The sequence below is a fragment of the Anomalospiza imberbis genome, chromosome Z, assembly GCF_031753505.1.
Source record: "Anomalospiza imberbis isolate Cuckoo-Finch-1a 21T00152 chromosome Z, ASM3175350v1, whole genome shotgun sequence".
Lineage (NCBI taxonomy): Eukaryota > Metazoa > Chordata > Aves > Passeriformes > Viduidae > Anomalospiza > Anomalospiza imberbis.
This window is the reverse complement of record NC_089721.1, coordinates 50,077,692-50,092,925: the sequence shown is the minus strand read 5'-3', so window position 1 is coordinate 50,092,925 and position 15,234 is coordinate 50,077,692. Positions and strand designations below refer to the sequence as shown.

General features: G+C 37.5%; 1 protein-coding gene across 5 annotated transcripts in view; it reads right to left on the bottom strand.

Annotated features, from left to right (window-relative positions):
- The window catches only part of PRR16 (proline rich 16), a 147,975-nt gene that overhangs the window by 36,861 nt on the left and 95,880 nt on the right, over positions 1 to 15,234 (bottom strand). For 3 of the 5 annotated variants that reach the window (XR_010994654.1, XR_010994652.1, XR_010994655.1), the window contains exon 2: positions 11,409 to 12,303. Coding sequence is in view for 1 of the 5 variants with exons in the window: in XM_068177513.1 (XP_068033614.1) it covers positions 11,545 to 12,303 (759 nt within the window). In the remaining 4 variants the exon portion in view is untranslated. Of the gene's footprint in view, positions 1 to 10,118; positions 10,201 to 11,408; positions 12,304 to 15,234 lie in introns of all 5 variants that reach the window. The other 2 variants (XR_010994653.1, XM_068177513.1) reach the window with 2 other exon arrangements.

Below are 15,234 nucleotides of genomic sequence, written 5' to 3'. Positions count from 1 at the left end.
GTTTTAAATGCTGTTTCCCACTTGGAGACTTAAGTCTGAGTGTGATCAGAATCAACCTCAGATTACACCAAATTATAAACAACTTGGAACTAAGTTGTCCATTTTCTGTATTTTGTACTGAACAGTGGCATAATTGGTCTGCATATCACTGTGACAAGTTCAAACCTACATGACAATAAACCAAAACAGACGTATTTTAAGAGCTCTAACAAGACAAAGTCAGTGTTAGCTGCCGGCTTTCAGATGTAGACACTTCTTATTTTTTTAAATTATTTTCTCATCTCTTCTGGTCACAAAGATATGATATTCTTTTCATGCAAACAAATAATGATTTACTCAACAAATTGTAACAAAAGATTTTGCTAATTAAAACAATGTGTTGTATTATCATAAAATGAGGACTATTTCAATATTTACAGCTCTTTTGCAAATTGTGGCAAACCCCAAGTTTAAACTGTTTTCAAATAGCACAGCTGGTCTCCAAGCAGTGTCCAACAACAAGCCTGTAAGTTAGACATAATCTCAAAATACTACTCTGGTACTTAAAATCAGGTCATGACAGGGAAAAAAAATCATCAGTCCCTAAAGTATTGAGGATCATATTCACTTGTACATACAGATTTCAAATATATAAATTACAAATTATATATTATCATAGCTGTATTTCCTCATTTCTTGAGTAGGTGTAATTACTGGAAGTGTTAAAGACATGTATCACAGAGTGATTCACTTTCTCAGTAACATATTATGACTGAGCTTAGAAAATTATTTTAAATACATTAATAAAAATTCTGAATTTATTATGAAAAAATATTTTAGCTTATGAAAAACAAATGCACTACAAAAATCTGGCCTATAGGCTTTCCTGAAAAGACTCATAACCAGTGTTATGAATCAGTCACTAGATCAATGTAGATACATACATATGACATTTTACGTAAGCTCTTGGAGGAGTCTTACAATTTCTTTTTCTAAACCTTGAACTCTTTTTCTCAGAACTCATAAGAGCCCTAAATCTTTATCAGATTAGTCACTTTTTCAGCCTATTCAGTGATTAGTGGTGTATGTTTATCGAAATTCCACTGAATTTATTGTTCTGTTGATTACTTTCATTTTTTTGAATGCCAGTTTTCCACTAACTAGTATTTCAATTGTGAGAGTTTCTTAGAAGGTGAAGATGTGAGCATTAATAATGTATTTAAAAATGCTAAAACATGTTGTATTTTATATCACAAAGAAATAATTTTTTTCCTCTTTTTTTTTTTTTCCTGGTTGGTTGGTTGGTTGGGTTTTGTAGTTTCTGTTTTGTTTCAGTTTTTTTATTATTTTGTTTTTGTTTTTGAAGGAACACAAAATGGATGACTAAAAAGAGAAAAGAAAAATATGAATACAAAACTTCCATGTCATACTTGCTCAGACAAAAAATAAAAAAAAATCCCCCCAAGAAATAAAAAAGTCTTTAGCAGAAAAAAAGCTTGACTACTGTTTTATTAATGCAAATAAGAGTGGTGGTTTTTTCCGTTGTAAATAATCCATTTGTGTTTCATTCATATCTGCAAGGATTATGCTTTAGAAAATAAATATCCACCAGCAGCTCTTCTTTATGTATTTCTTTCTTTACCAGCATTATGAAAACTTGGTGCAGAAATATATTATAAATATCTCAGAAATAGGATGCTAGATTTCCTTAAATCTTAAAAAAAGGTCTATTTTACTAGAAGGATTCATTACATCACATCATAACACAACTGAAAATCTTATTTTGTACTTAGGTATTTTGGTGAAGCCCAACAATATATTTGAAATATTTCTGGGTGTGCATACATGAAAATATTTATTCTGCATTCTTTTCACACTTTGCAGAAACAAGCCAGGTCAAGGAAAAATCCACATCTCTGTGACAAGGTTGATTCTTTTTCCACTCTCCTCTTTCACAGTCTGACTGACTGACTGACTGATTTTGGGAATGAACATCCTTTCAGACAGCCTGAGCCACTCAATTGGTTCACTGCTACACTGCAAAAATGTCTGTAGTTGACTTATTATAGGAGGAGATATATATATATATATATGTAAGTATTATATAATATATAGAGGACGGAGGAATGATCAGCAAAAGTGGGTTAGGATGCTTTTCCCAGAAACAGATCAAGGTTAAATAAAGTTATATCAGCACTGGAATTTTAAGAGTATTTGTTTATGGCTGCATCTACTGACTGATCCTGAGATCGATACCTGCATAGCTGAGAAGAACTTTGGCTGCCAAAGGATTTGTCAGTACAGTTGATCTAGAGTATGCCGTTCTGCTGTAGATTTTCCACACAGATATAGACAGATGGTTTGCTCTGAAATCATAATTCTAGATGGTAGAGAAGCACTTCCATACATATTCATAAAAGCCATCCAACACATTCCTTTCAAGTTACCATATACGTAGAAGCAATTCATTAACACTGAACAATTTGTACTGAGTTATGCCTGTCTATAAAAAATAAAGTTTGACATTTTAATTTTTCCATTGCTTCTAGCATGTTTTAACTGATTCTTTTCATCTCTCCTCTCTGTCAAGTACAAAACTGCACCTGCTGGCTACATCAGAAAAGTATATTTTTCATCTGTCTTTTAATGAAAGGTGCATCAGTTCTTTTAATGGCTAACAGTGAGCATTAGAGTAAATTACTTTGCCTTCCTGCTTACAACTGTAGTATATTCCTCAGACTTAGTGTTTCCTTTTTAAAGAAATGCAGAATTAATTCAAAGACTTCATACTGTGGATTACTGACTACTTTTCCAAATAAATTCTTCTCACTGTGAAGAATTTTAATCTTATTTCTAGTCGGATTTTATTAACTCAGACAACAAATACCTATTTTTTTTTCAATATTAATGGGTCCTCTGCTTTCAGAAACATTATTTCCACTGAATTAATGAATAAGCTCCCTCTAAACATTTAATCATTAAGTTAAAGCAAATAATATCCAGAATTTTTTAACTTTTAATATGAAATTACTTTCCTTTTCTGAATTTCTAATTTGCACTTTTTCTGAAGATCAATTATAAGGAAAAGATTTTTTCCAGTAATAGCTCACTAGATCTTGGCACTCTTAGACACTGCTTGTGAGGGGGCTGACCCTGGCTGGATGAAAACCCATGAAAGATGCTCTATTACTCCCTATCCTCAGCTGGACAGTGTAGAGAAAATATAACAAAAAGCTCAAGAGTAGAATCAGGTAAAGGAAGAGACCCTTCAACAATTACTGTCACAGGTAATACAGACTAGATTTGGAGGAATTAATTTATTACCAATCAAACAAGAGTAGGAAAATAACAAATAAAAACTAAATCTTAAATCATCTTCCACTCCTTCCTTCTTCCTGGGTTCAACGTCAGTTCTGATTTCTCTACCTCTTCTCCAGGCTAAATAATGCAAAGTCCATCAGTCTTTCCATATATGGAAGGTGCTCCCTCTGCTCAGTTTTGATGCCCTTCTCTGGACCTGCTCCAATAGATCCATGTCTTTTTCCTCTTGAGGACTCCACAGGCAGATGCAGTATACCAGCTGGGGTCTCACCAGTGGAGACTAGAGGAGGAGAATCACTTTCCTTAACCCATAGGTCACACTTTTGATGTGACCAGGATACAGATGGCTTTCTGGGCTATGTACACACATCACCAGCTCATGTTCAAACTCTGATGCCCCAGTATCCACTAAGTCCTCAGTAGGGCAGCTCTTGATCTGTTCATCCTGCAGCCTACATGGATACCGGGGGCTGACATGACCCAGGTGCAGCATTTTGCATTTGGCCTTATTGAACCTCATGAGTTTCCTATGGACCCACTACTCAAACTTGTGCAGGTTCCTCTGGATGGCATCTTGTCCTTCAGGAGTGTTGTTGCACGACTCAGCTTTGTGTTATCCGCAAACCTGCCAAGGGTAAACTTGACCCCTTCATCTATGTCATTAATGAAGATATTAAATGACACTGGTCCCAGTACGGACCCCTCAGACAAGGGGTACCACTTGCCACTGATCTTCATCTGTACATCAAGCTGTTGACCAGTTCTCTCGTATTTGGATGTGACCATCCAAATAATTCCTACTCCACTGAATAGTCTATCCATATCTCTCCAGTTCAGAAAGAAGGATGTTGGAGAGAACTCAAATGCCCTATAGGAGTCAGATAGATAATGTCTGTAGTCCTTCTCCTGCCTACTGATGTAGTCTCTGCACTGTAGAAGATCACAAGTTGATCACATGTGCTGACTGTCTCAAATCACCTTCCTGTCCTCCATGTGCATTCTAGGAGGATCTGTTCCATGACCTTCCCAGGCACCAAGGTGATACTGACAGGCTGGTAGCTCCCAGGCTTCTCCTTTCTACCCTTTTTTAAGATGGGTTGGTTCAATGTTTCCCTTCTTCCTGTTGCCTGGGACTTCCCCTGACTGCCACGACTTTTTGAGTCTTATGGAGAGTGGGTTGGCAACTACAACAGCCAATTCCCACAGTACTCTGGGATGCATCTCATTGGGTCCCATAGACTTACATACATTCAGGCTCTTTGGGTGCTCATAGACCTGATCCTCATTTACAGTGGGATGGACTTAGCTTCTATCCACTTGAGAGTTGTGGGAAGAGAGGTTGACTGAAGCCATTGAATGAAGTGAAAAAGTTTAGTGTCTCAGCTTTCTCTTTGTCTGCTGTTACCACTTTAGCAAATGGTGATCATCAGGGGCTGTATACTTTCTTGACTTTCCTTTTCTGTCTGAATAACCTGTTGTCCTTATTATTCTTTGCATCCCTTGCCAAATTCAGCTCTCTCTATGCCTTGGTCTTCCTGGCCTCACACCTACACATCTAGGCAATCTCTCCCTAAAATCTTCCCAGGATACCTGTCTCTTCTTCCATTATCTGTGCATTTCCTTCTTTCCTTTTTGCTTAACCAGCAGTTTTTTATTAATCCATGCTGATCTCTTGCTCTGCTTTCCAGATTTTTTTAATGCAGGGAATGAGAGCTCCTGTGCTCCATGATCTTCCAGTCTTGTTCTGCTCCCTTGTCCCAGTTTCCTAGGTTTGCCCATTGATTAACTTCTCAGAGAGCTGAAATGTTGCTTTCCTAAAATTCAAGGAGCTGACTTCACTCTTCTCCTGACCGATGATTGGGACTGAATTCCCTCCCAACTTGCCTCACCTTCACAGCTGTCCTTATGTAACTGATATGAGGCCCTGGAATCTCAGGACCAGGGAAAAGAGAATGGGGATTGAAGTTCTTCTGGGATGGAGGCGTTGCCAACAGCAAAGAAGCCTACCCCCACACCATGACTTCCTGAATCAAATAAAAAGAAGGGCAGTAGTCACTGGTGACTCCCTTTTGAGAGGGATGGAGGGCCCAATATGCTTACCAGACCCAACCCACAGGGAGGTTTGTTGCCTCCCTGAGGTCCATGTAAGAGACATCACCAGGAAACAACCCAGCCTGGTACAGCCCACTATCAGCATCTATTGGCTTTTCAGGTAGGCAGCAATGAAATCATGTCAAGAAGGCTTCTTGACTCCTGTCAAGAGTCAAGCAGGTCCTCAGGACCTTGAGACAACTGGTCAAGGGATCTGGAGTACAAGTTGTGTTCTCTCTGTCCTCCCATTTTCAGGGATTGAAGGGGTTAGAAACAGGAAAATCATGAAGAGGATGATCTAAGCCACATCATATGTGGCTTAGAGACTGCTGTGACCAGCAGAATATTGGGTGTTTTGATCACAGGTCAGTTTATACAACACCAAACCTACTGTCAACAAATAGGGTAAAAGGATCTTAGCTCAGGAGTTACCAGGACTTTTGAGAAAGCTTTAGACTCGATTTGAAGGGATATAGGGGCATTAAAAATTTTAACTCCAGTGTATAATCATCACTGTAGTTGCAAAAAAGGAAAACCAAAATATCCTATAGGCATTAGAGATTTATACAAAAAGACACTATCATAATGTTCTGGTTTTCACATGCTAATTTATCCAAGGAGACCACACACAGCTTTTACTTAGGAAAATCAATGCTGAACTGGAAAGGAAATAAACACTTCTATGAGAATTTCTGTCACTGACTGGCTTTTTCCTTACCACTTAATATAATCATAATATTAATCTCATCATTCAAGATTTTCAAGTAATGATAAGAATCCTACATAAAGAAAAACAAGCTCTCATATTCATGTAGTTACCATCATGTAATCACCACTGAGGAATATACTTAAACACATCTGTTAAAAGTTTTTTTTTTCATAATTTGCTTATTATTTTCCCTTCTTATGTAATTTTCCCATTATTGATTGCAAAATCGCACAAGAAGTTATTCAAAATACCAGATAAACAACATCTAGAGACAGCTGTGATTTCAGAAAGCTCTTAGAAAAACTTTTTTTTTTTTCCATGAATATTTTACAAGCAACAATGAGATAGATTGTATTAAGGTCCATAAAGAATTTTAGTATACACATCCAATATTTCAGGAATTAAAGAAGAAACCTCTTGCCATGAGGAGAAGATGAAGAAATTCCTAGACCTTCCTGGACTCCTTATCTTTCCCAAGAAAGGCAGCAGAATGGTTCTGGTTTTACTCATTCCTCAAAGTACTGCTCTTGGCTGGCTATCGGGTGCAATTTATGATCTACTTTTTTCTCAGCTGTCTATAAAAACCATTTTCATGCAACAGAAGATACATAGCCCTTCAATAAAAAATCCAATCCCTCGTAGTATGAAAAGTTCTACTCCACTTTCATCATAGCTGCATGATGATTCTCACCTTATTTGTATAACCTGACAGGAGAACGATTACCTCAAAAGTAAGAAAACCCTACCTTCAAAATTTCTAAAGATTTAGCATTACAAAAGACCAGGCAACTTAAATATGGCCATGCTTCACCACTGAAACAATACAGCTCAGCAGATTAACACAGTGCAGTTGTAATTTCTTAACAAAACTCTCCCACCATGTAGTACCAAGAACACTACCATACATGAAAAAATGCCAGGGCTCAGAGAAGAGGAGCAGACTTGCACCAGTTGACTCGAGCAGGGGCATCTCTCCTGCAGCAGGATACATGGTCAGGTCCATTCATCCCAGCAGCTCCAGTCTCAGCTAACAAGAGAGCACTTTGACCAGTATAGTTAGAGACATGTCAAATTGTTTAAGATCAGAATTGAAAGTCAGTTTGCTTGTGCTCCCCAGAGCTATCCCAAGATGGATTACTACAAATTCCTTATCAAAATTATGACTGATGGAGAAACTTGCTCTGTTGGACTATTAGCCGCCATAAAACAGGTGATTGAGATAAAATCCCTGCTACTTTTTGCCAACTAAAAATCATCAACATGAAACTACTACTAAAGATGAGGCTGTACTGCAGTTTGCATGCACTGCTCCACAGGATACTGACCCAGCAACATCAAAGCTGCTGCTGCTGCTGCTGCTTCAGTTGTGATCTGTGCTAATACAGATACAGAAATTTTTGGCTGCAGCATGTAAATATTGCATGAGATATATCACAAATATCCCTACAAAATACGTGTTTATGTAACACACGCCATATATTTTTTCAGATTGAGTATTCTAGCAATTGTGCTTAGCAAGGTTAACCATATACATTTCTACCACATTCCTTTGTGCACACCTCACTTGCAAGACCCTTCTGCACCAGTGAGTTTATGCTTTCAATATTATTACTAGTTTGAGCAGTCATTATTTTGCTTCTAAACACACACATACTGCCCCTGAAAAAGCATGGCTCACAGCATATATTCAAGTAGAGAGTGAGAAATGCTGCCTCTGTAAAAATATGTGCCCAATACTCATGCCTACTTTAAGATTACATCAGACAAGTGACACAGCAACCACAGTGCGATTTTATATGCACATGTAAGATTACTGTTTGTGGCATTACTGAAAGGAAAGCCATAATTAGAACATGGAAAGAAAGAGATCTGAGCAAACATCCACCTAAAATTCTCTCTGGTAATTAAAGAACTCATACTGCTCTCTGCTTCAAAACCAATGAACAAATTATATGAAGAAAGCTAATAAAAAGAGCTGTAGTTTACTTGACTTATTTCACGTCACATTTTAAATAAAATATTGATTTAATAATTAAAAAAACCAATGAAGACTTGGAATTTTTTCTTGTTTTTAAGAAAATTTGACAATGTGATGAAAGGTATAACAACTCCAGACAACAAGAGAGAAGGAAGAATACTGACTTTTACCAGGTGGCAGAAAGATCCATTATCTTTTTGAAGATTCCTACGTTATTTCCTTCAAAAGGATTGTTATTGGCTTTTACTCTCCTAGTTTTCCTTTCTTGCAATGCATTCATGGGTTAACTTTTTTAATGAATGCCATTATTACAAATTAAGTAATTTTCATGTTTTTATTCTAATTTTCCTAAACTTTTCCCCTTCATTAAATTGATAGATACTACCTTCCCCTATTTGCATTTGGGAAGTCTAGATCTGGACAGTTCAGATTTTAAAATACCTTAGGGAATTAAAGCTAGACAGCAGACTGATGTAATGGTAAACACTGAATTAAAGCTCTGAATACTGTTACTGAACTTTCATTTTTTTCAGGTATAAACATATTTGCAAAACACTAAATGTAATCTCAGAGAACATTATGTTTACATTACAAATGCAGACAACTCCTGTCCGGTTCTGGTCAGTTTATTGGGTTTTCCTCAATAAAGTGTGAAACATACTGTTTTGTAGGTATTCAAAAATGCTTCACAGATTTAAATTCCTAATATATATGTAAAAAAATACTGCTGGCTGAATGCACTATTGCATTTGCTGTTACACCATTTCTATTAGCAGTTTCCAAACAGTGCTGCAAAATTTGTTTCCCACATTTTGCAAGTTTACCTGTTTCAACCTTAATTTTATTCTGACACATTATTAATGTGAAATTATTACTCTGACAAAAATACCTTACAATAGGACACAATCCAGAGACATTTTCATTAAAACATAATTGATTCAACGTTTGTTGTATGATTTAACAGAGACCTCGGAACATGTTGTATTAAAGAAAGCCTGGGTTGTCAAACTTTACAGAAAAACAATGTTTTTCCATCACATTTTGAAGCTGCATTTCTGGTCAAAGATAGCATTGCATTTGAAAAGCTGCATCTTTTTATGGCACACCCATATCCTATGAAGATATTCAGGAGGTGTGGGGAAAGGGACAAGAAAGCACTCCTGAAGGAGAAGATAAAGTATGAGATGCAAGATGTTGGGTACCAAAACTGAACATTAACTGAAACTTGGATGCTGTTTAAGCTTTCCAGAGCTGAAAACTATAACAAAACTGAAATTTACATCTACATCAATGCACATCCACTGAGTACAGCATCCAGTCTGGAGGTGCCAACATGTTCACAAGACTCTGACAAGCCCAGAGGAGAAATGCAGCACTCTGCTATCAGAGATGAGTTCTAACGGAAAAAAACTAAGCCAAGTGAGGTAACACATATGCACCAAACCATAACCCTATAAAATTACTCAGCATTATTTCTTTTAATATTTTATGTGCAATATTTGATTTGTGTTATCTTATTTCTTGTAAACAGTAACTTTTTTAAGAATTAAAAAAATTCTAAACTAGCTCAGAGCAGGTATATGATCTGTATAGCAGTGATAAAGTAAGGACAGCAGGAATTTTCTTTCTAAAAGAAAATCCTGCAGCTATGCAGAATGTATGTCCACACATTGTTCCAGTGATTTTAAATGCAGTTTTCAGTGTATGAGCAAGGGAGGTGCTGTGGAGTTCTAGCACATGAGCAGAATCCACCGGCCATCATCCTGATTTGGGCAGCAGAGATGTCGCACAGATGCAGGATGAGTTACTGTCTCCTGCTGCGAGTGCCTGGACTTACTGCACTTGGCAACAGCTCTTGTGGGATTAAGTACAGTCAAACAATACCAAATGTAAAGTGCATCATGAAAAACACATGGGAGGCATGAGGGGAAAACATGATTAAGAATTTAGGATGATTTCCTTTCTTTGCCTTTTATGCAGGGAATACTTCATGAGGCTTTAGCTGGATGTGTATTTGCACAAAATAAAATATTTGCTTACTGCAAAGGTTTACAAACAGTAGTCATGTGATGGGACTTTTGTTATAATTATTCTTATTATTTTGGTTTAAATACTAGAATACCTATACAGGGAAATATAATATCTGTTTAATACCTATTACTAGATGTAAATAGAAATTAAAATTCAAAACCTTTTTTGTCTGGATTTTTCTGTTTGCCATAAAGTACCTTTTATATTTCAGCTAAAATAAACAGACTTTTTTTTAATATAGCATTTGCTGTTGGCCATTGAGATTATTTTGGCACAAGTTTTGTAAATAACAGATTTATTATCAGATTTATTAATTGACTGGATGTTTTTTTAAACTCTAGTCACTGCAATTCTCTTTACGAGAATAAAAGGATATTCTCTCGTGAAATAATTAAAAACACTGAGGACTTTTTTTCAACTAGTAAGAATATTAATTGGGTTCACCATCAAAATGTGATAACATGTAAAATATCTTGTTTTGCATGTTAATGTTCCATAGCTACACAGAGCTTTTCAACTTCAAAGCTCTTTACATGAATTAAGTGGATGTCCCTGGAGGCCTTAAGCAACATTTTCTTTGCCTTCAAAAAGAAGATTTGCACCAGACAAAAGCTTTGTGAAAAAACACAGGACTGGGCTTTGTTTTTTCAGCCTACTGCTATTGTACAGTGAGATAAAATATCACTACCATTTTGCAGATGGAGAAAAAAGGGGAACTTAATGGGACCATCCATGCTCATCTCAAACTCAGTACTTTATATTGGTAGTGATGCACTGAGACAGTGAGAAACAAAATGCAACTCCGTTTTCTAGAGCCACACCAACATACATTTCCATTATTTCTTTACTTCTCCACCAAAGACCAAGGTGCTGAGAGTCCAGTGATTACCCCCTACTGCAACCACCCCACATACAGTGAGTTTGCTCAATGCACTCATGAAGAGAAAAAAACGCATTTGCTAAAATTCAGTCAAAGGCTGTTACCTGGTACTCCACTTGGCTTCATCAAAAGACATTTGAAAAGTCCCTAAATCCAGGAGAGAAATGGTTATTCCCTTATGTCAGATAGACTGAAACCTATCACATACCACTACGCAGTATTTTCTCACATACCACTACGCAGTATTTTCACACTGAACTTTCTTTTCATTGTCTTTTAAACCACACTACAAATAAGAAACTGCTACAGATGTTTACAACTTCGGTGCTAAAGAATGAGTATCTTTTTAGTGCCCTTTGCCATAAAGGTATTTTTGGTGAGGACAAATAAGATCAACGAGTATTCCCCTTTGTACTTACCATGTGATTTTTATGCCACTTCACTGGACACAGGGTGTAATACATTGGGTCTTTTTATTGCTCAAGTAGAAAGTGCTCATTACCTATTTATGTTTATATATAGGAAAAAATAAGGAGTTATTACAAGGGGCATACTTCACACTGTTGTAGTGGTTGATTTCCTCAAGATGGTCTTCTGGGGTTTTGGTGCAGTTTGTGGAGGCACAGTTGCAGGTCTTGGAGGAGGAAAGCTATTACTGGGACTTATCCCCAACCCTCCATTTTCCAGAAGAAATGGAGGCAACGGAGGTGGAGGAGGCGGCAGAGGAGGGCACTGGTGTGGCAGCTTTCCTGAAGCCCGGGCCGGCTCGCTGTGCAAGTGCACCTCCCTGTTTTTGATGTTGTACCGAACGTCACAGTCGGGGCAGTAGCCGTGGTACTGCACTTTCTCACTGAACCGTACGCGCTCCCTGGCCCCCGCCGGGGGACACCGCTCCTTCTCAGCTCTGTGCACCAGCGGCTGCATCACCACCTTCTCCAAGCTACTGTTCGGTATACAGCACACATCTCCATTCGGGATGCGGCCGGGCCCGACGGGCAGGCCCCCATTCCGCAGCAAGGTGCCGTTGGTCTTGACTGGGTTGGCCGAAGGAGGCGGCCTGGGCAGCTCATCACACTTGACAGGTGTCAGTCGAGGGGGAGGAGGGGGCGGGTTCGGCTTCCGCAGCACGGTGAGGATGGCGGAGGGGTGCGCCGGGGCCTTGATGAGGGGCGCGCTGCCCCGCACCTTGACCTTCTCCAGGCTGGAGGCTGTTGTGCTGCTGGAGCTGCTGTTCAGGGTGTCTGTTTTGGAGCTGTCTGTCATCTCATCCTCCAGCTGCAGATCACATGTCAGTGTGTCAATCTGGTCAACCACCTGCACAACAGCCAGAGTGAGAATAGTGAGAAAAGCATACCTCAGAGAAGGGACAGAAAAACAAAACCATTCTCCGCTGTCAGCTTGTCCTCCCCAGAACAGAAGCATTCAAAATTTTTTGGCAATTATTTCTTTTTTCTTGTCAATGTAGTAAAATAATCATAATAAAAATGATGACAACAATAATGATAAAGATGGCTAGTTTGCTAGCTCATCACCTGAATACAAGAGAAATATAACTTGAAACAGTCTAGAATGAAATTCCCCTTCTTTCCCTACAGGGTTTACTTGGTAATATCATAGTGACTGAAGTATAATTCTTCAGTATTATGTTTTGCCTTCCAGTGAAGGAGGAGACAAAATTGTTCAGCTTTAGCTTTTACATGACAGCTTCTGAACCCAAAAATTCTGCAGAGTATCTTTTAGCTCTGGCCTTTCAAACACTCTAGATTTAAATATGCATTCTCTGTATAGGTGTTGTTATACACCTAGAATCATAAGTTTGATACACAGTTTTCTCACAATTTTTTTACATATAAGAGACTCTGGGAAACAAATTCTTGTGTATCTCCCTTTATGAGCTTTTTCCACAACATCAGAAATCCTCCAAAACAATTCTGAAATTATATTTTCTGAAAGAGAAAATGGTGCTTGGTTTCCACTCACAAGTGTTTGAGAACTCATGTACTTTATTTGAAGTTTTCCTCTACCTCCCAGCATTCTGATTTTAGATTTTACATTGCTAGATCTTTTCTAGTCTTCAATACTCCTTTTTCTACTGATTTTTTTACAGGGCATGAAACCAACAGTGTGTTTACTTGGTAGAGAAGTTTTTTCATATGACAATTAAAAGCCCTTCCTGAAAACTGCATTTAACTCAGTACCCAGGTGAAAAACTGTAGTTATAAGCTACACGTAACTACAGCAGAAACCACAGGAAGTAGCACTGGGACACATTTAAAAACTGATCTCTGTCCTTCACAGCCTCTCAGGTTGTACATAAAGTAATCAGTGGCTGAAATGTTGCGAATTAACTTTGGTGGATGAATAAAAGCCTGTGCCATTGCTTAGGGTCCTTCTGGGAGATCTGTGATGTTCTGGAGGAGGCAACCCAATACATCTGAAATTAAACCAGATGTGGCCACTGTGCCACAGAAACTTTCATTTCTACTTGCTGCTTTCAATAATTTGTTGCTGATACTACTGATTTCAAACTAAGACTATTTTTAGTCATATGAGCCATAACTGCAAAAAAAGTGAATGTCACTACTGAAGCCAGTGACTCTTTATTCAGTCAAATCAGTCCCCCACATAAGTGCCCAGTAGTAAAAGGTAAATAATAAAAGCAAAACCACCATAAAATAGAAAAGCACTCCAGCTCTCACTGCTCATACAGTAAGCTGAGTTGCATAATACAAAATTAATAAAAATTCATATGCAGCAATCCAGTTTTGTGCTTTCCTTCTCCTAAAACCAGCAAATATGCAAATAAGCATCGTTCAGAAAGCTTTCAAGCATCTTTGAAAAAACATTACAATACTTTTTCTCTAAAAGTATTGCAAACAACTCATTTATTCAATATTCTAAGTCCTTTATCATCTTGCATTTAAATTTCCTTTTTTTCTCCAAAACAAAAACAAAAACAAAAAACCAACTACAAACCCTTAAAACAAAGACATTAAATCCCTGAAATAGTAAGGATTAAAAAAAAAATTATTCTAGAAGTTGGAATGTGCACTTGAACTCTAATAACTGCCAGATCCCACACATCCCCTCCAGGGTACAGCATATAAGAACTCTGGAAAATTTCAGAATAAAGGTAGACAAATCCCATCTGTACCAAAATTCATTCCAAGAATGACAGTTTACAGGGGAAAGAATTCTTATTATCACCTTCCATTACATAAGCAAAATAAGGCAGAGAGAGCTTCTCAGAAGGAAACAGGAACAAAGACAAGAAAGTCAAGTTCTGGACACTAAGACTGAAATTTAAACATCCCTCTGCAAGCTAAGTAAGGATTTGTGTAAATATAAGGGTCTGCCTATAGATATCTAAATATCCTACTGCATCCTATAATCTTTTATTAAACTATAACAGTGATAGAATGGATTGATGCAACATAAACCAAAGAAATTCCTTGGCAAGCAAAGAAACAGAAAAATTATGCATTGCAGAGCAAAAATTTTCTCAAAAGTAACAGGAAAGTCTGTTATGAACTACCCTTCAAGTTAATGTCTACAGAGTTTATCTCATGTCTTCTGGGCAAACATGTAGTACACATCAAAAAATTTTTTGTCACTTATCCATTTGTAGAACATAAATCCAGCATGAAATGGCTCTGACACAACAACACAGTTTATCTGTCCAGATTCATTCCCACCACGAGTTGTGAGTCTGTGTACTGTTATTTTCTTTTGCTTTTTTGTCCCAGAAGTTAAATTTCAAATAAGATGAAAAAGCAACACAAGAACCTGTGACTAACACAGTGAAACTGTTGTAGCTAAAAAAAAAAAAAAAAAACATTTTGAGAAAAAATAACATCCCTTGTTTCTCAGTGCATCTTCTATGGAAGTAAGAGAGAGAATGTTAATTTTTTAAAAAAAGGAAAAAAAAATAAAAAGTTGCTCTAGTTGGGCAGAAATGTGTTCATTTTTTAAATTTCTGAATAAAACAGGACTTGATTCACATGTACAAATATTGGGGATGCATAATTTTATAGTCCAGAGAGCCCCTTAGCCATTAACTGGATTTGAGCTCTGCAGATATGCCCACTTCTACCCTGCCAGCCATATTCTGAAGCTTCAAGCTCTGCAGAATCCAATGTGACACTCCTGAATAAACCAGGAAATCAGTCTATTCTTATCTTATCTAAGATATCTAATTATCTTAGCAATATTAGGTGCCCAGAGTTGGATTTCTCTACCAAAATA